General features: G+C 37.0%; 1 protein-coding gene across 2 annotated transcripts; it reads left to right on the forward strand.

Moving 5' to 3' along the window:
• XPA (XPA, DNA damage recognition and repair factor) lies at positions 1-25,881 on the forward strand. 2 transcript variants are annotated; one of them, XR_002137139.3, is made up of 7 exons: positions 1-289; positions 7,827-7,937; positions 11,141-11,246; positions 13,705-13,870; positions 15,430-15,547; positions 17,991-18,231; positions 22,888-23,095. XR_002137139.3 is itself a non-coding variant. In XM_019729187.3 (6 exons), exons 1-6 carry the CDS (start codon positions 118-120, stop codon positions 23,034-23,036), a joined length of 822 nt encoding a protein of 273 aa, XP_019584746.3. In that variant the 5' UTR covers positions 1-117; the 3' UTR covers positions 23,037-25,881. The 2 variants fall into 2 exon arrangements, 1 of the variants encoding a protein (XP_019584746.3); XM_019729187.3 differs by lacking the exon at positions 17,991-18,231 and having other exon boundaries at positions 22,888-25,881.
• Positions 25,882-25,985: the final 104 nt, after the last annotated feature.

Here is a 25,985-nt window from a genome sequence, read left to right on the forward strand (position 1 = left end):
CTCGCTCGCAATGGAGCCCGCGCGGAGGCGGTGCTGGCCCGGCGACCGGGCTGTGGGAGCGCTTCGAGGCGCCAATGCGCGTGCGCTGTGCTAGAGCCTCGGTTGTCAGAATTGGAGATGGCGGCGGCGGAGGGAACTTCGCAGGAACCGGCGGTTTCAGAACAGCCAGCTGAGCTGACTGCCTCCGTGCGGGCGAGCATCGAGCGGAAGCGGCAGCGGGCACTGATGCTGCGCCAGGCCCGGCTGGCGGCCCGGCCCTACCCGACGGCGGAGGTTGCGGCTACCGGAGGTTTGGGCCCTGGCGGCGCCTGCCCCTTCCTTCTCCCGGCCGGCCAGGCGGTGCCGCGTCCCGTGTGTGGCGTCTACGCCTCCGGACTCCCAGCCCCGGGCTTTCCTCACTGCACCTGGGCGGCCCAGCTGCGGTCTTTAGCTTGGGGGTCAGCCCCCCTCTCCGTCTGGAGGTGCCCACTAGTGCCCGTCAGCGCCGCAGCGCTCCCTTTCTGTTCTTTCCCGATAGCCTCCACCATTCCCCGAGATGATCCTTGTAGAAAACTTTCAGACCGGTACCCATTTCAGTAATCTGCACCCGCCTCTGCTTTCGTCCTCAGAGGGCGTATTCCGGCTCCAGCGCGATGCTTGCTACGCGCAAGGCACCAAGAGGAGCAGAGAGACAGTAGTTACCGCCTTCGCGGGGCTAACAGAATAGCATCTGTTGTGCTTCAAATGTTTGATTCTCGGAGCCAACCTGGAAGATTAGGGCAGGGTTTGGTATCCGTGTTAGTGAGGTGGTCATTGCGGACAAGAAAAAAGGGGTTTGCTTAGGTCCATCTCAGTAAGTGCACAGCCTGATCAGGACTCGAACTCGGGTCATCCGACACTGGGTTCCGGGCCTTTCTTTGGGCCTTTCTTGCCACCAGCTGCCTCTGCTACACAAGGCATCTCTCCTACCCTTAGGAAGAAAGGCTGTTATTGCCTGGATTGCATCTTCCTCCTTTCTTAGGGCAGCCCTTCACTGCTTATCTGTCGTGTATGTATTAATATGTGTAATTCTTCACTGTGGTCAAATAATAATCTTCCCCAGGGTGCCTAAAATATAGTTTGGGTCTTCAGGGCTAGCTCTATAACGTGAAGTGCATGTGTTCCTAAAGCTAATCCCATACTGTGTGAGTAGTTGAGCACAGTTTAAAGCTGTGTTATCTGCTATCCTTTTGCATCAGTCAGAAGTAAGGAAGAGTGAGGAGTCTGGGTCTGACTGCATGTCTTGATATTCATACACTGAATCTGCAAATTCCAGCCACCTTTAATAATTCCGGTCTTGTCCTTATTGCTTGTGTGTGTGTGTGTGTGTGTGTGTGTGTGTGTGTGTGTGTTAATTCCTTTTTCGGCTTGAGGCATTCTAGAGTCAGGAGAAAAAGTTGTTCATTTGCATTGATTAATATTTATGATCCTATAAAGGATTCTAGATCTGTACAGACGGTCCCCAACTTACAGTGATTTGACTTACGATGGTGTGAATGCTATTCAGCAGAAACCATACTTTGAATTTTGATCTTTTCCTGGGTTAGCGATACCTAGTACTATACTCTTGGGATGCTGAGCCACAGCTCCCTGCGAGCCACGTGACCATGTGGGTAAACAACTGATACTCTACAGTATAGTATTAAATGCATTTTCTTTTTTTAATGTTGTAAACATTAAAGACTACTATAGAGCAGAGATGTGTATTCAAAAAACACAGTCATAAACAGAAACAAAATGTATTGGATGAAAAAACAGACAGTGGGCATTTGGGAAGGGAAGATAGTGGAAAACTATTTAACACATCATTAAATGCATTTTTGACTTAAAAAATTTTCTATTTATGATAGGTTTCTCTGGATGTAACCCCATTATAAACTGAGGAGAATTTGTACTAAATGGATGTAGAATGGATGCAAAATAGAGCATAAACTAATATTAAACTTCTGGTCATGGAAAGCAAGGTAGAATGAATACTCTGTAAGATTTCTTAGGCAGTTACCCAAGAAGTGAACTGTGTTGTAGTATTGCATACAACCCGCTGTGCTTTTAAGACTTTGATAGGCTACTGAGATTTTCATCTTTGCAGTAGTTTCAGGCTTGTTTCAATGTACTGTACAATTTTCCATTTTCTGTATGTGCTCTGACATATGCCATGAAAAAGATTGGGAAGAACTTGCTTAGAATGTGGTGCTAAGAAGTGGTGCTGAGGGCCTGGCGAAACAGTAAGGCATAGCAGCTGAGAAAAACTGGGCTTTGTTTATGGCGTGATTTAGTGTTGTTCAGGGTCCTGCTCTAGTTACAGCCTTGACTACTTTAGCTTCCCCTCTTCTTAATTCTCATTGCACTCTTGGTCATTCCAGTTATGTGCTACACGATTCATGAAATCAATATCATTCTGGTATATTTATTGATTTCTATCCATCCAGTAGATATTCATGGAATGTTTATCAGAATTACAGAGGTAAAACACTCAGTTTGATGGATGGATATAGAGACGTGAACAGGTAATATAGTCTAGTATGAGAATTACTGGTAACAGTAGAAATAGGCTTGTTATAATCCCTTTATTTAATAGGGGAAGAAATTGAGGCCAAAAAAGGGGAGTGACTTAAGCAGGATAATACCATTAAATTTGTCTTTTTCAAAAATGAATTATAATGTATATACATTGATAGGTAAAATGCACTCATCTGAATTTTCCTATCCAAATACTCATGTAATCACAGCCACCACTTCCGGAACCTTAGAACTTTCCCTAATGCCACGTCTTAGTCAATCACCAACCCTCAGACATAACTATTGTTCTAACCATTTGATTAGTAATAGTATCTTTTTTTCAACCTCATGTAAATGGAATCATACAGTGCCTGGCTAGTTTTGCTCAGCATAATATCTGCCAGATTCATCCATGTTGTTGCATGTTTTGATAGTTTGTTTATTTATATGCTGTATAGTATTCTTTTGTATTATTCCACAATTCTTCCATTTTTCCTTTTGGTGGATATTTGGGTTGTTTGCAGTTTGGAGCTATCGTGAAGAAAACTTTTGTGAACATTCTTTTAAAATTTTTCAATTACATTTGACATACAATGTTATATTAGTTTCAGGTGTATATCATAGTGATTAGACATTTATATAACTTACACAGTGATCACTCTGATAAGTCTTGTACCCATCTGACACCATACATAGTTATTATAATATTATTGACTATTTCTTTTCCCGTGACTGTTTATAATTGGCAATTTGTACTTCGTAATCCCTTCACCGTTTTCATCCATTCCCCCACCCCGTCCCATCTGGCAGCCATTCAGTTTGTTCTCTATATCTATGAGTTTGTTTTGTTTGTTCATTTATCTTGTTTTTTAGATTCCACATTTAAGTGAAATCATATGGTATTTGTCTTTCTCTGTTTGACATTTCACTTAGTATAATATCTACTAGGTTCATCCATGTCACAAATGACAAGATTCTGTTTTCTATGGCTGAGTAATATTCCATTGCATACGTGTACCACATCTTCTTTGTGTATTCGTCTATCAATGAACTTAGGTTACTTCCATATCTTGGCTATTGTAAATAACACTGCAGTGAACATGGGGGTGTGTATATCTTTTCGAATTAGTGTTTTGGATTTTTTCAGATAAATACCCAGAAGTGGAATTGCTGGGTCATAAGGTAATTCTATTTTTAATTTTTTGAGGGACCTCCATACTGTTTTCCATAGTGGCCGCACCAATTTACAATCCCACAAATAGTGCACAAGGGTTCACTTTTCTCTACGTCCTGGCCAACACTTGTTTATTGATTTATTGATGATGGCCATTCTGACACGTGTGAGGTGATAGCTCATTGTGGTTTTAATTTGCATTTCCCTGATGATTGGTGACATTGAGTATCTTTTCATATGTCTATTGGCCATCTGTGTGTCCTCTGGAGAAATGTCTGTTCAGGTCCTCTGCCCATTTTTTAAATCAGATTGTTTCGTTTTGTGTGTTAAGTTGTATGAGTTCCTTATATATTTTGGATATTAAACCTTTATTGGCATCTTCTCCCATTCAGTAGGTTGTCATTTTGTTTTGCTAATGGCATCCTTCACTGTGCAAAAACTGTTTAGTTTGATGTAGTCCCATTTGTTTATTTTTTTCTTTTGTTTCCCCTGCCAGAGGAAACATATCCAAAGAAATACTACTAAAAGAGATGTAAAAGCGTTTACTGCCTATATTTTCTTCTAGGAGTTTTATGGTTTCGGGTCTTATATTTAACTCCTTAATCCGTTTTTAGTTTATTCTTATATGTATACAGTGATCCAGTTTCATCCTTTTGCATGTATCTGTCTATAGTTTTTCCAACACCATTTATTGAAGAGACTGTCTTTACTCAATTATATAGTTTTGCCTCCTGTCATAGATTAATTGACCATGTGGACATGGGTTTATTTCTGGGTTCTGTTTCATTGATTTATGTGTCTGTTTTTATGCCACTACCATGATGTTTTGATTACTATGGTCTAGTAGTATAGTTTAATATCAAGTAGCATGATATCTCCAACTTTGTTCTTCTTTATCATGATCGCTTTAGCTATCTGGGGTCTGTTGTGGGCTCTACAAATTTTAGGGTTATTTGTTCTGGTTCTGTGAAAATGCCATTGGTATTTTGATAGGAATTGCATTGAATCGGTAGATTGATTTGGGTAGTATGGACATTTTAATGATGTTAATTCTTTCTATTCACAAACATGGTATATGCTTCCATTTATTAGTATCTTAACTGTCATTCTTCAGCGTCTTACAGTTTTCCAAGTACAGGTCTTTTACCTCCTTAAATTCATTCCTAGGTATTTTATTCTATTTAATGCAGTTTTAAATGGGATTGTTTTCTTAATCTCTCTTTCTGATAGTTTGTTATTGGTGTATAAAAATGCAACCAATTTCTGAATATTAATTTTGTGTCCTGGTACTTTACTGAATTCATTTATTAGTTCTAATAGTTTTTTTGATGGAATCTTAAGGTTCTCTTTATATAGTATCATGTCATCTGTGAATAATGACAATTTTACTTCTTCCTTTTCAATTTGGATGGCTTTTATTTTTTGTCTGACTGCTGTGGCTGGGACTTCTAGTACTATGGTGAATAAAAGTGAAAGTGGCTTGTTCCTGATCTTAAAAGGCTTTCAGCTTTTCACTATTGAGTATGATGTTAGCTGTGGGTTTGTCATATATGTCCTTTATTATGTTGAGGTATTTTCCCTCTATTCCCACTTTGCTTAGAGTTTTTATCATAAATGGGTGTTGGATTTTGTCAAATGCTTTTTCTGCATCTATTGATATGATCATATGATTTTTATCCTTCATTTTGTTTATATAGTTTATCACATTAATTTATTTGCAAATATTGAACCAACCTTGCATGCCAGGAATAAATCCCACTTAATCATGGTGTATGAACTTTTTAATGTACTGCTGAATTTGGTTTGCTAATACTTTGTTGAGGATTTTTGCATCTATGTTGTTCATCAGGGATGTTGGGCTATTTTTTTTTTTTTTTTGTATTGGTATCAGGGTAATGGTGGCCTTGTAAATGAGTTTGGGAGCCTTCCCTCCTTTTCAGTTTTTTGGAATGTTTGGTAAAATTTACCTGTGAAGTAATTTGGTCCAGGGCTTTTGTTTGTTGGAAGTTTTTTGATTACTGATTCGATTTTGTTAGCAGTTACTGGTCTGTTCAGATTTTCTGTTACTTGCTGATTCAGCCTTGGAAGATTGTATGTGTCTAGCAATTTATCCATTTCTTCCAGTTTGTCCAATTTGTCAGCATATAGTTGTTCTAGTGTTTCCTTATAATTCTTTGTATACCTGTGGTGTGAGTTGTCATATCTCTTTCATTTCTGATTTTATTTTGGCCCTCTCTCTTTTCTTCTTGAGTCTGGCTAAAGGTTTATCAATTTTGTTTATCTTTTCAGAGAACCATCTCTTGCTTTTGTTGATCTTTTCTATTGTCTTTTTAGACTCTATTTTTGTTTCTACTGATCTTTATTATCTCCTTCCTTTTACACACTTTGGGCTTTCTTCTTTTTCTAGTTCCTTCAGGTATAAGGTTAGATTGTTTATTTGATATTTTTTTTGTTTCTTGAGGTAGGCCTGTATTGCTATAAATTTCCTTTTAGAACTGCTTTAGCTGTGTCCCATAGATTTTGGGCTGTCATGTTTTCATTTGTCTCAAGGTATCTTTTGATTTTCTCTTTAATTGCATTGTTAACCCAGTCATTGTTTAGTAGCATGTTATTTAGCCTCCATTGTGTTTGTGTGTTTTTCAGTTTTTTCTTGTAATTGATTTCTAGTTTCATGCCATTGTGGTCAGAGAAGATGCTTGGTATGAGTTCAATTTACTGAGACTTATTTTGTGGCCTAACATGGTCTATTCTAGACAATGTTCCATGTGTACTTGAATATACTGCTGCTTTTTGGTGAAATATCCTAAAATTATCAATTAAGTCCATCTGGTCTTATGTGTCATTTAATGTCACTCTTTCCTTGTTGGTGGGAATATAGTGATATTTTATTATGGTTTTAATTTGTATTTTCCCAGTGACCAATGATGATAACTTTTTCATGTGTTTACTAGCTATTTGGATACCCTCATTTGTGAAGTCCCTGTTCAAGTCTTTTGCCTTTTTTTTTTTTTTTTCCAGTTGGGTATTTTGTCTTTTATTGATTTATAGGGTTTCATTACATATTCTGGATGTGAGTCCTTTGTCAGATATGCATCTTGCAAATAGCTTCTCCCAGTTTGCATCCTGTCTTTTCACTCTCCTAATGGTGTCTTTTGATGAGTAGAGGTTCTTTTACTCAAACCAGTTTAGCAATTTTTTTCTCCAATGGTTAGTATGTTAGGTCACTAAGAAAGTTTTAGCTATCTCAAGTTCATGAAGTTATTCTCTTTTGTTGTTTTTTTTCTGGAAGCATTGTTGTTTCACATTGAAGATTATGATCGATTAAAAAATGTTTTTTAGTGTATATTGCATGAAGTAGGGTTAAAGTTCCTTTATTGAAAAGACCATTTTTTCCTCACTGTTTTGTAGTGTCACTTTTGTCATAAATCCCAGTGTCGTTTACTGAAAAGATTATTATTTTTTTAACCATAGAATTGCCTTGGAGCATTTGCTGTAAATTAAATGACCAAATATGTGTAGGTCTATTTCTATCTCTCCTATTCCATTGATCTCTTTGTTTGTCTTTGTGTCAGTATCACACTATCTTAATTTATGGTAAATAGCTTTATAGTAAATCTTTAAAACCTCCATTTATTACATATAAATGTTAGAATCAGCTTGTCTGCTCCCACCTCAAGGCCCCCCTCAGCACTACCCCTCCAACTCCTGAGGTTTTGACTGGGATCATATTGAATAGATAAATTTGGGGAGGCTGAGATCTTTACAATATTGAGGCTTCCAATCTGCACATGGTGTATTTCTCCATTTATTTAGGTCTTTGATTTCTCTCAGTGGTGTTTTCAGTGTAGAGGTTTTATACATCTCTTCCTAGGTGTTATTTCTTAATTCTAATTGCAGATTCCAATGGATATTCTACATACATAATCATATATTTGTGAATAAAGACTGTTTTATTTATCTCCAGCCTTGATGCTTGTTTTGTTTGCTTACCATAGTGCACTAGCTGGCACCTTCAGTGGACAGTCCTTATCCTGTTTGATATATAGTAAATGTAGTGAAAGTTCCTGTTTATACACAAGGGATCATATGGGCTTACCTTGTTCAATAATTGACCACTTTTACTTATTTTTTGTAGGCATGGCTAATGTAAAAGCAGCCCCAAAGACAATTGACACAGGAGGAGGCTTCTTTCTGGAAGAGGAAGAAGAAGAAGAACATACAATTAGAAAAGTTGTTCATCAACCAGGTAAAGTATATTTTCAGAAAATAGGTACTTAGGTTGTTCATTTTGAGTAACATGCATAATTCTTTGCAAATTGATGTTAAATAATTTGCCACACTTATTTTAGTTAGTGAGTAGGTTAGCTTTATAAAAGTCATTAAGTTTGGAAGTTTTGCTGGTAGGATAAAAATTAAACAGATTTGGCAATGATGAATTTAACTTGTGTTTTAGGTGCAGTAATTCCTCACTTATTACCACTGTTGATAGGTTCTGCAACTTTAAATGAAATGAGATAAAACAAAACCAATTTTACCATAGGCTAATTGATATAAATAAGAGTTAAGTTCCTCTGGCATTTCATCAATGTTATAATGAAATGACTATGAACAAAATGTTATTGAAGGACCTGCTGTACTTAGGGTTAATACTCGCTGTTGTTTTATAATGGGCAGAGACAGCTAATATATTGACTGATAGAATATATACTCAAAAGTATCTAGATAGACTGAAACGAGAGGCTAGAACCCAGGCTGAAATGAGAGGCTAGACCCTAACAGATAAAATTTAGGACATTCTTTTATTTATGTTTGGAGGAAAAAAAGTGGTTTACAAAGTATATGATAGGTTGACCTGACATAAAAAAAGAATATAACTCTATTATCTAAGGTTAAAGTTTTGGTAAGTCACTTACGTGTGTATATATATACAGAGAGTGCCAAAAAAATGTATACACATTTTAAGAAAGGAAAAATTGTATTAAAATTACGCTGATGGTAACCACTTTGAGTAGTTCTTGTAATTGCAGACCACTAATTTACACCATACACAAAAATTAACCCAAAATGGATTAAAGACTTGGATGTAAGACCTGAAACCACAAAACTCCTGGAAGAAAACATAGGCAATAAGTTTCTTGACATAGGTCTTGATGATGATTTTTTGGATTTGACACCAAAAGCAAAAGCAATGAAAGAAAAAGCTAAACAAGTGGGAACACATCAAATAAAAAGCTTCTGCACAGCAAAGGAAACCATCAATAAAATGAAAAGGCATCCTACTAAATGGGCAAAAATATTTGGGAATCATAAATCTGATAAGGGGTTAATATCCAAAATATATAAAGAATTCATATAGCTCAATAGTAAAAAAAAAAAAAAAAAAAACAAATCCAATTAAAAATGGGCACAGGATTTAAATAGCTATTTTTCTAAGGAAGACAGATGGCCAACAGTTAAATAAAAAGATACTCAACATCACTAGTCATCAAGGAAATGCAGATCAAACTACAATGAGATACGAGGTCTAACAATTAAGTTTGGGAACTCATCCTAGAAAAAGTGCTACATCCCTCATTGCCGAAAATCACTATGGTCACCTTTGGAGTCCTCCCTGAGAAACTATGCACTCACACCAGCGCCTGGTCCACCCTTCAAAGCAATTTTGGAACCCTCTTTCTGGAATGGCCATCAGAGCTGTCATCATATTACCTTTGATGTCCTGAATGTCATCAAAATGTCTTCCTTTCAATATTTTCTTTATCTTCGGATAAAGAAAGAAGACATTGGGGGCCAGGTCAGGTGAGGAGGGAGGGTGTTCCAATACAGTGATTTGTTTACTGGCTAAAAACTCCTTCACAGACAGTGCTGTGTGAGCTGGAGCGTTATTGTGATGCAAGAGCCATGAATTGTTGGCGAAAAGTTCAGGTCGTCTAACTTTTTCACGCAGCCTTTTCAGCACTTCCAAATAGTAAACTTGGTGAACTGTCCAGTTGGTACAAATTCATAAGAAATAATACCTCTGATATCAAAAAAGGTTAGCAACATCGTTGCATAAGTTTGCGAACTTAATTGTCAGATCTTTGTATATCAGTAATAAGTAGATACATGAATGGGGGAGAGGGAAGGCTCTTCCTAGAGTAGACCGCCAGTTCCAAATGGTAAATGTAAGGGGTGTGATGGAGTTGAAAAATTATTATATGTATTTAAAATTTTCCATAATATATTTTATAAATAAAATGTATATAAAATTCTTTATAAAGAATTTTTAAAATTAGGAAAATGCATGCACATTTTATGGCTTTTGATTAATAATGCTATACAGTAGCCTCCTAATTTATATTTCTGAGTGCAATTTCTCTCCATTTTAATACATTCAAGTAATCAATTTTTTGAAGATATCACTTTGAATATATTTTCAGTTTTTCCTTTTGTCTATAGCTATACCTCTCTAATATTTCATAAAGAAGAGTGATTTTGTTTTTTCTTGGCACTTGGAAATTAGTAGGATTAAGGGGTGGTGGAATAGTGACTGACCTTATTGTGTTGGAAATAGATAAGGGAAAGCAATGATAGGAATATGAACAAATGACAACCCCCGTTTTCCCCACTGGCAGTTGTGGCAGTCTCAGAATTGGGGCTTGGCAGTAGCAATAAACCTAATGACTTACTAGTAGAACTTTCAGACTTGCTGAGAGAACCACTTCTACAGGATAAAAATCTTTAGCTAGTTATTTGAAGTCCTTAAAAAATCTGGCTTTACTCTACCTAGAGTAGTTTCTGTTCTGGGTGTCGAGGATGTATAACTAAATACAATCTCTGTTCTGGAGTTTACAATCTAGTGACTGAGACATGAAGAGGAAACACTTTGCTCTGTGGGTAGGGGATAGAACGGAAGGACAGAAAAAGGTTCCCAGTGGAAAGTGAATTCTGTATTATCGCTTCTGTTTCCTTCCTGTTTGCTATGTTATGAGTCAAGGAGTGCAGGTGGGCAGCCTCTCAGAGTGGGGAATGGCCAGGTAATAGACTGTCCCCAAAGCCCCCAGAAGGGAACGTAGCCCTGCCAGCTCCTTGACTTTAGCCCACTGAGACCCATGTCAACGTATACACTACAGATCCGTAAGATCTTACATTTGTGTTATTTTAGCCACTAAATTTGTGGTAGTTTGTAACAGCAGCAATACAGAGCTAACACAAGTATTTCACATGTGGTTTGGGTTCAGAAATACTTGATGAATTGATAGTTTTTTCCCCCTTATATTATTTCCTTTTATCCTCTTAAAATTTGTTTTAGATAAAAGTGAGATGACTTAATCAAGCTTTAATCTTGTCTTATCTAAATGTATTTGTGTCAGGCATGAAATACATGTTGAGAAGCTAATAAGATAGAGGAAAATGTATTGTTCTAGTCCTAAAAAAGGAAACTTAAAAGATTAATGTTCTTTTCTTTAGGACCTGTTATGGAATTTGATTATGTGATATGTGAAGAATGCGGTAGAGACTTCATGGATTCTTATCTTATGAACCACTTTGATTTGCCGACTTGTGATAACTGCAGGTACATATTTCAGACAATGTTCTCCATTGCTAGAGTTTAATGTTTATATAAATAGGCTTAGGGCAAAACAATAATTGGATCCATTTGGATTTAATACTCTTAGTAACTGCGATTTTTATTTTGAGAGTTTCCTAATATTTCTATGGTTTCCATTTTGCCCAAGAAATACAGGCAGTCAGTGCTTATCAAAGTTACAGTATTCCACATAGGTAGGAGTACCCCAGCTCCTGCCATAGCTGTGTCCTTTTCCTTTCTGCTGCCCTGCGGGGTTTTTCACCATCTCTCAGTGGCTGGTTCCTAACCTTTCTCTTCCTTCAGCCCCTAAGGATCCTCCTGTTTCTTATTTGTCTCAGTGTATGTTGACACCTTGGTCAGAGGACTGGGGCCTTCAGTGAGAGGAGGGAAGTGAAACTTCTCCAGCTATTTTGTACTCTCAGAACACTTCTTTCCATTCCTTTTTTACTGTCCTGAACAGGCAGGGAAGGGAATAGATGAGGAAAAGTCACATTGTTCTGCCATTCATTTTCTTCTCCTCCTAGCATTATCCTCTTTTTATATCACCACAGAATAATCCTCCTCACTCCACGTGGTTCTCCTGCCCCTGCTGTTTACCTCGGCCAAGTCCCGTGTTGGTGCCTTTCACACCTTAAGATCCTGTCTTGGATTGTTACTGAGCCTTCTTATCTGTTGCCTGTTCCCACTTCTTAGACCTACAGCCTCCTCCTCACCTGCCTGGAGGACCTGCCTTTTCAGCGTCCCTGCTGTAGACACTGGGAGCCATCACCATGGTCTTATTGTTGAGTAGACTCCTTGGAAGATAGAGAGAATGGGAGATGTTTCTGGTCTCGTGATCACGTCTGTGACTGCAAGTGTCCTGGCACCTGTTGGGATTGTTAACTATTCCCACTGATACAGTGTCACTGAGGCACACAGTGAGTGGCTCAGGTCCCCAGTATTAGCGCTCTCCTTCAAGTACAGATAGCTTTGGAAACTGACTAGCACATATGATCTTGTTTCCATGAGAAAATGAAAGCAACTGATGTACCAATTTAAAGAAAGGTGGATGGTAGTTTGGAAAAAGTACACTTTTTAAATTTAAACATAATTAGGAACACAGTGCTCCATTCCGTTTTCCTTTCAGCATCTCAAAGGTTATGATTTTAGTACAATGTAGTTTACTTTTAGTTTATACTTCCAAATTATTTAGCTTTCTTCAAGGTCTTCCCACTTTTAAGTCTCTTCCCTGACCTCTACCTTCTCTTCAGCGTTTACCATCTCAGTAAAACCAGCTTCATTCATTGGCTGTTTCTCTACTATCCCATGTTTAATTCCACATCTGTTTGGCTCTCTGCTCAAACCATATCCTGAATTCACCCATTTCTCATCCTGTCGCCCACCATTACCTCAGACTAGGCCACCATCAGCTCTTGCCTGGGCCCCCGCAGTAGTAATCTTGTAACGGGTCTCTTGCCCCCACTTTTGCACCATTAGTCTCTTCTCCATATAGCATTTTACTCAAAACTCTTTAGTGGTTTCTAATCCATTTAGAAGAAAACTGTCTTCACCATTTTTTAAAAGGCTCCCGCCTATCTCTGATTTTCTCTCATCACTCTTCACCATCACTTAAGCATCCTAGTTACACCGGCCTGTTGCTGGGAGCTCCCGTTGTGAAGCACACTGCTGTCCTGGAGCCTTTGCCTTTGCTCTCCTCTCTGCTAGTCATGTTCTTTCACTAGCTACTCAGAATGTTCTCTGGCTTCTTAAGGGCCCTAGTCACACACCCCTTACCAGTGGCCTTTTCTGATTAGCCAGTCTATCTGAAAGTTTCTATTCCTTTACTATACTTTATATTTCTTTATAGCACTTCTGTCTGTCACCATGTTTGCTTACTATGTTCTTTACTGAAATGTAAGCTTCACGCAAACAATGCTTTGTTTTATTCTTGGCTGTATTCCTCGTGCCTCGAACACTACCTGGCATGTAGATGAGAAGAACTATGTAATTGACTATGTCTCCATTTTCACCTTGGCTTTGGAAAAGCTCAGAGCCAACTGGAACCTGTGTTGGGGCAGCTGGACCTGTATATTCCTTGTATCCTTCCCATCCTGACTTTATGCTTTACTTCATGTTTTCTTACTTATTGAGTCTTAGTTCTCATTTATATTTGTTGTACTCTTATAAGTCATTTCAAATCCTTTGTGGAAAAGGGGGAATTTAAATAAGTAGAAAAAAAATTCTTAAAATGTTAAATGACATGGATTTGCAGCTAATATAGCTTCTCAGAATTAGTAAAAGTATTTTTCTGTTAGAATTTTTATGCTGCTAATTTGATCATGAGAATTGCAGGAGAAAGTATTTTATACGTTCCTTTTGGCGTGCATGCCCCTAGGTTGTTGGGCTATTTGAAAACAGTTTATTAAAAATAACTAACATATATAATGGACTTAATTTTTTTCAGAGATGCTGATGATAAACACAAGCTTATAACTAAAACAGAAGCAAAACAAGAATACCTTCTGAACGACTGTGATTTAGAAAAAAGAGAACCAGCTCTTAAGTTTATTGTGAAGAAGAATCCTCATCATTCACAATGGGGTGATATGAAACTCTACTTAAAATTACAGGTCTCTAATGAGTTACATTCAGTCATTTTAAATGCTGGGGCAGGTGAAGTTTTAATAATAAACTAGTTATAATTAGTTTTGTTTTTGCTTATAGAGAGTTAAAAAGATCCTTTACATTTTGTTGCTTTGAATATGAGTCACAGTCTTACATAATGACATTTAATAACATGTTTTCTTATTTTGCTTTTTGGTGTGGCACAATGGAGCAAATATATTACTATTGGGTGATATTAGAAGTACAGTTGGGAAACTGAAAAAGCATAGAGTAAGAGTCAGACTGCATTTTCCTGCCCACGACCCTCATCCCCAGGGCTGCTATCGTGCCCAGGCTGGGTGCCTTGAGCCACAAACAGCTTCCTGTATCTACCCCAGAATGGTACAAATACAATATTCTTTTTGTGCCATTATATAAAAAATATCGGAGGCATTGCTTTAGAGCAATTTCAGTTAGAATATACTAGAAAATCCTAGTATCTTCAAATAAAATTAAGAAACCACATTGTTAAACCAAACATATACTGAATTTCATTAAACATAAGACACTATTGATCACCATTATTTTATGTACCATTAAAAATAAAACGGGCTAATTAAACTGACCCAATGCTTCCTTACCACTTGGTGCTTTTATTTTATACTTACTGAAATGGTGCCATTAGACTTATTATATTTTTTTTGCTATATATCATGCTTGTGCAAACATAAAAAGGAAAATGCAACAGATTTATTAAGATATTCCTAAACTTCTTTATACTCAGAGTCCAATTCTCCTGAACCACTTTCGATTCAGAGTTGTCAAGTACCATTAAGCACATTGGTGATGCCACATTTTCAGAGATGTTAAATTGTGGAAAATGTGGTATTTTAGAACTTTGGAAACAAGAATATGTCACTTTATTATGTTAAGAAATTTGAGTTTGACTACATTGATTGTTATTTCAGTCTCTATTGTGAGAACTATTCTGAGCATAATTTTTTGTGTATATATTATTCTCCTGAATGTAAATAAACTTTATAAAGAGTAAAGGTATATGATAGAGACTTTTTAGGTCATTCAGCTACTAAAGTTTTTTAAAAATGCATATTCTAAAGATCAGAAGTTAGTCAGTTAGATGGAAGCTCTGATTGATTCAGGAGGAGATTATTAGTAGTGATTGATTTTCTGTAGTGGGAGATTTTTGGAGATTACCTCATACTTACACCTGATGTGGCTAATTGGTCAGTAAACTTTTGGGGTGAGCTTGCTAAAACTCATCAAACCCACTGGCTACACGTATGTCTGTTGATTCATGTGAAAAAGCTGAATGAATTAGAAACAATTATAGTCAGAGGACAACTTTTCTATTTATAGTCGAATTTACATTTATTGAGGGTTTCATAGGTTTAGATAGAGCTATTAATAGAGTTGTTTATCAATATTTAAAATATTAAATTTCAAGTAAATCTAAAATTATACTTGAGTTAGATCATTCTTTGGTGTGTATGGGTTTAAAAATTAATTTTATAATATTTTACCACTCTGAATCACCACTCATTTAAATATGGATTCTGTGTTGTAGATTGTGAAGAGGGCTTTTGAAGTTTGGGGTAGTCAGGAAGCATTAGAAGAAGCTAAGGAAGTTCGACAGAAAAACCGAGAAAAAATGAAACAGAAGAAGTTTGATAAAAAAGTAAAAGGTAAGTGGCTACATTTACATCCTAAAGGTTTGTGTCTGACTGCTTTGCAAAGCCCCTTAGCTAGGTTCACAGTAGACTGGGATGTGTTCTGTCGTAGCCTGAAGAAAAAAGACTTCAAGTTTGCCCTCAGCAGGTTGGTGTTGGCGGCTCTCGGCCCACACCTCACAGTACTGCAGTTCTGAAAAACATGTAAGCCCTCATCTAATGCGGGTCCTGTTGTTATACAGGGGCAGTCATAGGATCCGGGATGTATCCCGGCTCCAAGATTTGGCCTCAGTTTAATCTTAAATGTAACCAGGGTTATAAAAAGTAAAAATATCCACCAGCAAACCTCTCTAATTGCTTAAAATGAAAAAATCATGCCTAAGTCTTAGTCATCTAATTTAGCAGCGGGGAGGAACCTTTCAATGTAAGCTAGTTGAATCTCTCATTTTATATATGACTAGAAGACTCAGAAAGGTAGAGTGACGTGTTACCTGTTACCTGTTAGAGAGTTGGAACTGGAACCCGGCTTTCATGCATGAAAGTCTGCATTGGTACATTCATTCCTCCATACATCTCTCTATCCACGTGACTATCCTTTCTTTCGTCCATCTATCTCTATTTGTCTATGCATCCACCCATGTATGCATATGTGCGTAAGTCTGTTCATTCATCCATCTATCCATCTATGCACCCAATAGTAAGTAAATGTGAGCTGTGTTCCAGGCGCTGTGCTAACAAATGCTGGAGTCACAGTTCATTAGAAGAGAAAGATCAGTAAACTTAAAATCAGAATAGAGTGTGCTAAGTACCATGATGGTGATGAGCACTTCTTGCTGTGTCACAAAAGCTCTAAAATGAGCCTTAAAAAGTGGGCATAAATGTTCTTCATACAGTAATTGGAGAGTCCCAAAGTGCTGTAAAGTGTATAGAGATAGCACGTATTTTATGTATATACAGGAATATACATATGCTAAACTGATCCATTTAAAATGAGTCTCTTAGCCATAATAAATAAGTTTGCTTTTGTTTTTAGAATTCAGAAGGGGTTTTGGAGGGTGAATGACCATAGCTCAGATGTCTTAAAAACAAACAAAACTTTTCATCACAGGAGTAATTCATTTGCAGTGCAGAAAAGTTTAGAAAACTACAAGGAAGTTAGAAAACTACATAGAAATCCCATGAGTGTTACTATCCGGAGGCAATCATTAGTAACATTTTAATGTCTGTTTTTCCAGTTCTTGTCTATGCATAGACACTTTAAAAATATTTTTTTTATAAAAATGGAAACAGTTTGAAGTTTATCCAAAGTTTATCATGACAACCCCATTATAAATATCCTGATATACATCCTTATATAGATTATAATTAATGTATCAATTCCAGAATCAGAGGGTATTGATATGGCTTTGTAGAGAGGTTTCCTGTCTAAATTATGCAACGTAAGAGCATTTCCCAGAACTTCCCCAAATTAGCCAATGCTGTATGACAGTCTTCAAAAATACCTGCAAGGACCAGTTGAGAGGATTTGGAAAGACGTCTTTTGAATTTGGTCCTTTAATCTTTTCGATGTTCTATCATAGCCCTTTTCACTCTTCCAATATCAAGGAGAACCTTGAAGGATAAAGTAACAAAAGGCGTCTGAAGGGATATGAAAGAGGAGGGCATGTTTATAAACTAATTACATGTTAGTTTAAGGTTTTTGTTAACTCCCGTTATCTGAATCACCTCAATTCTTCCCTTTCTTCTCTGTCTCCTTAAACCCCTTTCCTGATGGTGTTTTAGTGTAGACGATAATATATGGATAAAGGAATTAGAAATTTGTACCTGCAAAGTGATGAAATATTTGAAAAAAGAGGACTATATGTAATGTTTTGCTTTGATACTATTTCTGTAGTTTGGTCAAGATGTCATCTAAGGTGACTAAATTTTTGTAATTTGACAATTAAAGATTATGGCAGTTTCATTTCATTATACTTTTTCTTATAAAAATTCTATTAAGATAATCATATAGATTAAATATTAGAACAGAGCATTTTTAAAAAAGATTTGCACCATTTTCATAGGTATTTTTAAAAATAAACATAAACTCAAATATAATTGGCTGTTTTTCTTACTATATTCAATTGCTGTATTAATCACCAGATAAACTACTATGGATTTTCCTCATCCTTGAAGAATCGGAATTTATCCTGAGTTATTTCTTTGACCTCTTAAGACTGGTTTCTTTAATTCAGTTCATTTCTTGTTTGGATGAAGAATGTCTTTTGAGGAAATTTTTCCAAGTGGTTACATGAGTGGTATATCTTCCAACTCCCTACAAATCTAAGAATGTTTTTCTGTTTCTTTTGCATATGAAACAGTTGTATAAACATTACTCCATTGTCTTCTCGTGTTTAATATGCAGAGGTCAGTGCAATGCCTTCTTTAATTATGGCTTCTTCTTGTTGATTTACTTTAGAAGTTGGTGGATATGTTCCTGTCCTCCTGACTAGGCCACAAAGGGCTGAGAGTGGAGTAGACTCTGTAAAGGTTAGAAACAAGGAGCTTACTATGCAGCTTGCTCAGAAGGCTCAGAACAGAGAGGAGTAGAAGCAAGTCTAAAGTTTTTTAGTAGAAAAGAAATTGGAACCTGGTTCCTCTTGGCCTTCTGATTTTGATCCACAAAGAAGCTCACACAAAATTTACTTCTTTATGGAAAGGTAAGAGATTACATTTACCTGCTTTTAGAGTATGATCTACCTTAGCAGTTTGAGAAACAATTGATCTTACTACAGAAGAAAATTAAAAATATCAATAGTATAAGCTACACATAAACATAGACAAGATGAAAAGACAAGAAAGAATATTGTCAGCAAATTCAAATTATTAATAGACCTTAGATCCAAGGAGGCAGAAGTAGAAATTATGGCTGCTCAGTTTAAGTGGATTTCAGAAAATGCAGTATGTGTTGGCCTTGATATTGGATGGGAATTTTCAATTGGTGCACATACACAGAATGTTTTGGGTTTGCTTGCCTCCTCTTCACAAATGAGGTGGAGGTGAGGCTTTTCTTTAAAAAGTCATACTCAAGGGGTGGCCACTTAGCTCAGTTGGTTAGAGTGTGGTGCTGGTAGCACCAAGGTTGCTGGTTCGATCCCCCCTGGGCCACTGTGAGCTGTGCCCTCCTTTAAAAAAAAAAAAGTTATACTCAGCTTTCTCTTGTTTAGTACTGTTAGAGGTTAGCCTTCTAAAATAAAGGAAAATTAACCTTCAGTTTTTACTATGCACTTTCCCCCAAAAGAGGTGGGTGAGAAAATCTCATTTTGGGGCCCCTTCTAAGTTTGTGGACATGGTACATGCTGGGCCTGTGGTTATATGTAATTTATGACTATTTTTGGACTTTGAGTTCTCAGGGGAGTGTGAAGGACATTCCCTGTCACTCTGCTTCAGTTTATGGAAGACAAAATAAGGTCAAAGCTTCACATGTTGTTTTGTCATTTCCTTGTGATTTTTTTTTCTAGTTAACAAGGGGCACCCTATATAAAAACTTCCTGCTCTCCCATCAAGTTTTTAAAAGTATCTGGTCTACCTCAACTAATTCTTACATAAGTTTACCCATAAACAGTATTGGGTTTCTTTGAATACAGGTAGCCTCTTTTGCAAAATTAAGATATTAAGCCAAATAACATGAAAGGTTAAGTGTGGTATAAATTTTTCACTGCAACGAGGATTTAGGGGAAAACTTCTTCGGGTAAAAAGTATAATCAGCCCCTGAAGGTATCAGTAGCAAGACCAAACATTTTCTGAACATTTTAATAAATTTCCAGGCGAGGTAGTCCATAGGTTTCTGTGTTCTGAAAGTCTAGGCCAGTGGGACTAGGAGGCTGTAACATGGTAAACCACGGTTTTGTTTTCCAGCTTTAATTAGGCTTTCAGTGCCACTAGGCACAGCCCCGCCTGCCCCACCACCAAGGTTTCCTCCGCTCCCAAGGCCTATCAGATCTTTTCCCTAAAGTCTCTGACTGTTCTGCCATCCTCTTCTCATTCTCAGCAGTACGTGGTTGATCTCTACTTTCCAAAGTTTTAAGTTGCTTAAATGAAGTAATGTGAAAAATATATTAATCCTGATTTAAACAAATTTTTATTTCACCAGATGTTGACAGTTTGTCACATACGCTTTTTTTCTTTCTCACACATATATATTTTGCTGAACTATTTAAGAGTTACCTTCTGACACTGTGATTCTTATTCAGTATTTCAGCATGTCATCTCCTAAAAAGTTACATTCTTCTACATAATTAAAAAACAATGATCACACTCAATAAATTTAACAGTAATATAATCTACTATCTAGCATGTATCTATAGCTTTCCCCAGTTGTTCCAATGTTCTTTCTAGCTTTTCCAATTGTTGGATCCAGGGGCCAAGTAAGGGTGATGCATATCTATAGTATCTTTTAGTTCCTCAGCCTTTTTATCTTTCGTCACATTGACATTTTTAAGAGTCCAGGCCACCTGTTTTGTGGACTGTCCCTTCATTTGGATTTATTAGCAACTTTTTGCCTATGATTAGATTCAGATCAAATATTTTTGGTAGGAATACTTCCCCTGGGTGATGTATCGAGTGTGTCACATCAGGAGACATATCAGTTCTCTTCTAAGAGTGATGTCTGGTTTGATAGTTTGGGTAAGGCAGCGTCTGCCAGATTTCTCCATTGTAAATGTCCCTTTTCCTTGTGTAATACTACCAAACCTGACGCTATGTGAACACCTCATTCCTTAAGTTTCACTCAGTTGTTTTAGTACACGGGGATGCTTCTTGCCTGAGTCAGTTATTATTAGGGAGGGTATAAATGGTGATTTTCTATTCTTGTTAACCTTTTGTAATTATTTGGCTTCTTTTGGAAAGAAGAGCTTTTCTTACTACCGTTTGGACTCAGATTCTTATTCTCAAATTACTGTTCCAGTCCATTCTTTTTTTCCTTTTTTTTAAAAAAAATTATTGGGGTGGCAATTGTTAGTAAAATTACATAGATTTCAGGTGTACAATTCTGTATTACATCTATAAATCCCATTGTGTGTTCACCAGAGTCAGTTCTCCTTCCATCACCATATATTTGATACAAGTCCATTCTTATCATTACCCATTTTGATGCTCAAAATGTTTGGCCATTGGGAGCCCCTTCCAGCTAGCTCTTGTCTTTTTTGTTGTTTTTATTTGTAAATAATTCCATACTTACATAAAATTTCATGAATAGTAGAAAGGACACCTATATATGCTTTACCCAGATTTACCTATTGTTAACACTTTATGCCATTTGCATTCTCTATACACACATTTTTTCCTGTACCATTTAATAGTAGGTTGCATATATATTTATCACCCTTTACCCCAAAATACTAGTTTGTATTTCTTAAGGAGTGTTCTCCTAAAAAATCAAAGTGTAATGTTAATATTTTTATCTAACCTGTCATCCATATTCTGGTTTTGTTAGCTGACTCAGTAATGCCCTGTATGATTTTTCAAACCTAGTATGGGATCCAATCTAGGATCAGATATGGCTTTAGGTACTAAGTCTAATTTTTTTTTTATTCTAGACTATTCCTACAGCCTTTATATTTTATGACATTGACATTTTTTAAGTTGTCTCTTCCCTTCCTCCACCCTGACATTTTAGAAGTATGTTGTTCATTTGGGGCTTTTCTGATTTTTCCTGATTGTCATGCACTTCAGGCTGGGGATAACATACAAATGATGTGTCTTTCTCAGGGCATCATATCTGGACGTGTATGATGTCTATCTGCTCTCAATGGTGTGTTTTTTTATTTGATAAGAAAATTGTAAGGCCATGCAAATATTTTTTAACACTTCCCCCTAGAATTTAGCGTCCCTTCATCGATGGTTCTTGCCTGAACCAGTCTTTGAGTATGATGGTTGCAAACATTTTCTAACTTCAGCATCCCCTCTGCATTTAACCAGTTGGAAGCCAGCATTCTACAGCATTTGAATTTCCCCCATTTGTTTGTTTATTTATTATTGGTATGGAGTCATTAATTCCTATTCTTCTCAATGTTATTGGTTCATTTCTGTCCTTAATTATCTTGGTCAAATTATCTCAGGTTTGCGCAATGGGAGTATCTTCAGGCTAGCTCCTGGGTCCTTTGGACATGTCTTCATCATGTCTTCATAGGTACTTTCTGCTTTCTACACAAAATCCATGTGCATTTATACATACCAGAGGTATGAAAAGCAGCATACAGTTGTGAGGACTAAATGTGTTTATCAAGTGCTTAGAGCAGTCAGTGCCTGAAACAGAGCTCTGTCTGTTTGCTTATCCTCATGATCTAATAAAGGCTGAAAATACAAAGATTCAAGTAGTATTTTGGTATTTCTTATCATAGATATAAAATGGAGTAAAGAAAATGTGTGATTACTTGGTTGACATTTATGGTTGGTATAAAAGGTAACTATCATCTCCGTTAGGTGGTGTTGCTGTGAAAGACAGTGCTGGGCTGTGATTGGTCTGATTAGAAGAAATTAAAGTTAGTGTTGCTTTTTAGTCATTAAACTAGAAACTGAAGTTATTAGCTTATTAATTTCCAATTGACACTAAGCATTTGGTTTCTTCAGGTATTATGTATGCAATGTGAACTTTTAAAATGTGATTGACTTAGTTGCATTTCAAAGCATCCAATGTAACTCTTTTTAAAATGGCATTTTAACATGATGTGGTGGGAAACGTTCTGAACATTGGAACAGATGACCTGGGTTTTACATGCTCTCTTTACTCCGTTTCCCTACCTGCAAAATAAAGACTGATTCTTTCTAGCTTTTAATAGTCTGTGATCCAGATTGTACTTTACAATAATTATTAGCAATTTCTCTCCTAAAACATTGCCCATTTTATAGGATAAATAATTTAATAGACTTAAGGTCAGTTGCACAAGCAGTTTTTCTAAGATGAACACGAGTATAGTATCAGTTTTTGGCTTCCTAGTTATCTTGCAAGCAAAGCTTGACTTGCCTCTTACAGAAGTAGTTCCTGACTTACATGGAACTTAAAAATGCTTCTTGTCCTCAATCACCCCAGCTTCTATCATCATTTGCTTGACTGAACCCTGTTCTTTTACTCTTCTTTTTGTGTTGCTGCTCTCGAACCCACACACCCCGTTTCTGAATCTCCCTTTTCACATACCTTCAACAATGACATGAATGATTTCCCAGGCCAACCTAGTGAAGTAAGTTTGTATACTCAATTTTGATTTGTTAAAAAGTTAAGGTAAACCACAATTGGTTTAAACCCCTCCCACCCCCAAAGGATTTTTCAGGATTCAGCTGAATAGCACCACTGAAAAACTGCCTTTTTTTCTTCTTAGAATTACGGCGAGCGGTAAGAAGCAGTATATGGAAAAGGGAAACAGTTGCTCACCAACATGAGTACGGACCAGAAGAAAACCTAGAAGATGACATGTACCGGAAGACTTGTACTGTGTGTGGCCATGAACTGACATATGAGAAAATGTGATTTTTGGTGACGTGATCTGTTTTAGACTTTTATATTTCGATAAAGAAAATTTAGATTGGTCTTGTTCGAAATTCACACACACAGAGTCTTCACAGATGAATGAAACACTTGTATAAATAATGCTTTGGTAATAAGTATGGATGTTATGGCTTAAGAGCAAATTTCATTTAAGGTCCAGCAGGTCTGGTTGTGGGCAAACTATTGGGTCGTTTTTTCCTGCAGCAGGGGTGGGAACTGAGTGGTACAGCAGGTTTGAAAGTGTTAGTTTAGAGCTAAAATTGAGAAATAAGAAACCAAGGCAAACCCTAGATGGGGTTAGGAGGAAGACCTTTTAGTAAAGGCAAAAGCTGGCTGAACTGGATTCTATCCCAAGAATCAACAGGGATGGTGGTAAACCCTGCACCCCAGAGGCTGGGTCAGGACTCCTAGACTATTTCTGTCTCCAAGTCAGGGAGCAGGTGCTACTGCTGGGACAGGTCCTGACTAACAATAAACAGTGAGTGTGGGAGTCTGATCGTGTTTTCTGTATCTGGGGTTCACTACTACAGACCCTAATGTTAGTGTTTAGATAGGCCTTTTCTAATCTGGATTAAAATGAAAAAAACAGCTACACTGTTTGTTGATCAGAGAAGGTACTTATAGTAAGTTTATCGTAACTTGGTAACATTTACCGAGTGCTTCCCATCTGCCAGGCAAGCACTGTGCTAAGTTCCTTACAGGTCCCTTAATCTTGGGAGGGAGGACAACTTGCTTCTTTGATTGCTTAGCACTTGGAAAGAAGTGATAACCTACACCCTACATCACCCCAGACATCTGGGTCAAGTTTAGCTAGTGAAAATTTCCCCTCTTCTCAAAAGGATTACAAGGTAGTTACAGCTAGTAAGAGGAATTGATCCCATGTGCTTGATTACAGGGGCTGTGCTTTTTTTTTTTTTTTTGACATAAAACTTCAAGTTAAGATCAACTGGGTATTTTCAAGTTATTCTTTGATAAAACTTTATCCGACTGCTACAAATAGAAGAAAGAGGAAGTTTATACATTTTCATTTTTCTTTCTAGATCAACTCTTGGACATTATGCTTAAAGAAAGGCAAAAGGCAAAACAAGTCAAACCCAGAGAGGCTTGAGACTATAATTAATAATTGTTCTCTTAAGTATCCAGTACAGAAATGTTTAATATATATTTTTTCACGTGCTATGCTAAATATTACAGCTCAATAAAAATTGATTCTGAACAGGCAGCGAGACCTTCCTGGCACCAAAAAAAAAAAGCTTGCAGATGAATGAGAACAGAGTAACCACTAGGGGTCAGGCTGCTGACAGCAGCCTCACTGCGCTGAGAGAAGGAGCCCATGAGCACATGGATTTAGGTTCATATGCCACTTACTATCTGTGGACTCAGGTAAGTTACTCCATGGGGGTTTTCACTTGTCAGATGTTATGAGGATTAAATAGCGTTAATCTGTGGAACTTGGCACATACCAGCCACTTGTTAAATGAGCACATATAGTCATCAAGACCAGTATATAGATTTGTCTAGCTGAGGTATGCTTCTGTTCACTCCTTGCCTTCACCAATTTAAGACAACCCTGGCATCCAGATGTCAATGACAGCCGATCTACACTACCCAGGTTGGCGAGTTTTTTCCTCATTTTTCATATTCTGGTACAATTATAAATTAATTATACAGGTCACTAAATACTTTCTAGGAAAAGCAAATAAACTTCATATGAACCACCCTCTGAATAGTTCCTGGGAGGTTTGGAATCAAGGAAAACAAAGTATATGTTCACTGTGACACAAGCATGGTAAATGGCAGTACAATTTAACAATGTTGATTTATTCCAAGGTAGGGTGTACAGTGACATGCCATTCTTTTGTCTGTGTAAGCTTCATTAGTGGGGAAAGCAACTGCTGAACATTTGCTCTTGTCCTTTGATTTCTTTAAAATTCGGTCTCCAGTTCAGTTTTTCCATAACCCAGCTGCCAGGCTGGGACAGAGCAAGGTCACACCAGTGAACGCTTGTTAGAAGCAACCACTGTGCATGAAGAGAGGCTCCCAGAGAAAGGATATGAAAACTGAGAAATTCTAGAATTTGGATCAAGTTACATATTATTTTTCAGACTTTGCAATACACTGAAGAACAATATAAACAAAAGAATATTTAACCAAGAACCTAGGTTTAAGTCCCCTTTCTGTTAAGGATTTGCCATGCAACCTTAATCTTGTGAATAATTATTTGTCTTAAATGGTATGGTATTTAAAAATCCTAGGAATTCCCGCCTATAGAGGAGACTATAATTCTGTAGCCACTAAATTATGGTAAACCAAAGAGACCATATATTAATATGGATAATGCTTAATGCATCATAAACTTACGACGTAATTAAGTTAAAAAAGATATCTATGTTGTACAAATGCACAGAAATACTACCAGTTGTGGGGTTTTTCCTAAGGTTTAATGAAAAGTCTAAAAATGCTAGAAATTTGGCATGTCAGACAATCCCTTATACTTGTATATAATTTTAAGATGCACTCCTCGTTATCTTAGTTAAGCCCCAGTACCATGTAGGAAACAGGCTCCGTAGAAACAAAATTCAAACCTACATCTAATTCCAAGTATAGTGTTAGCCAATCCAGCTACTCCTAAAAGTGACCAGGGGCTCTAAGACAACGTCCCAAACTTGTCTGTACACGGGGATCACCTGGGAGCCGTGAGAACCACTGATGATGTCTGTGTCCCACCCCCAGATTGTGGATTAATTAAAAAAATAACGAAAGATTCCCAGGTGATTTATGTTCAGACAAATTTGGGAACTGCTACTCTAACACTTAAAAAAAGAAAGCAAGTAATATCTTAAAAAACACTTAAGAATTTTGAAAATTTTAAATGGACCTAAGTATATCTTCAGTAAGAAACCACCAGTTTTAAAGTAGACTGAGATGATA

This window comes from Rhinolophus sinicus, chromosome 16, assembly GCF_057876585.1.
Source record: "Rhinolophus sinicus isolate RSI-liver-muscle chromosome 16, RSI-T2T, whole genome shotgun sequence".
Lineage (NCBI taxonomy): Eukaryota > Metazoa > Chordata > Mammalia > Chiroptera > Rhinolophidae > Rhinolophus > Rhinolophus sinicus.

Excerpts from the sequence above, each read along its gene's own strand:
- XPA (XM_019729187.3), top strand. The coding sequence starts at position 118 with ATGGCGGCGGCGGAGGGAACTTCGCAGGAACCGGCGGTTTCAGAACAG. Across the intron at positions 290-7,826 it reads GGAGGTTGCGGCTACCGGAG|GCATGGCTAATGTAAAAGCA; the intron begins GTTTGGGCCCTG and ends TATTTTTTGTAG. Across the intron at positions 13,871-15,429 it reads AACTCTACTTAAAATTACAG|ATTGTGAAGAGGGCTTTTGA; the intron begins GTCTCTAATGAG and ends TCTGTGTTGTAG.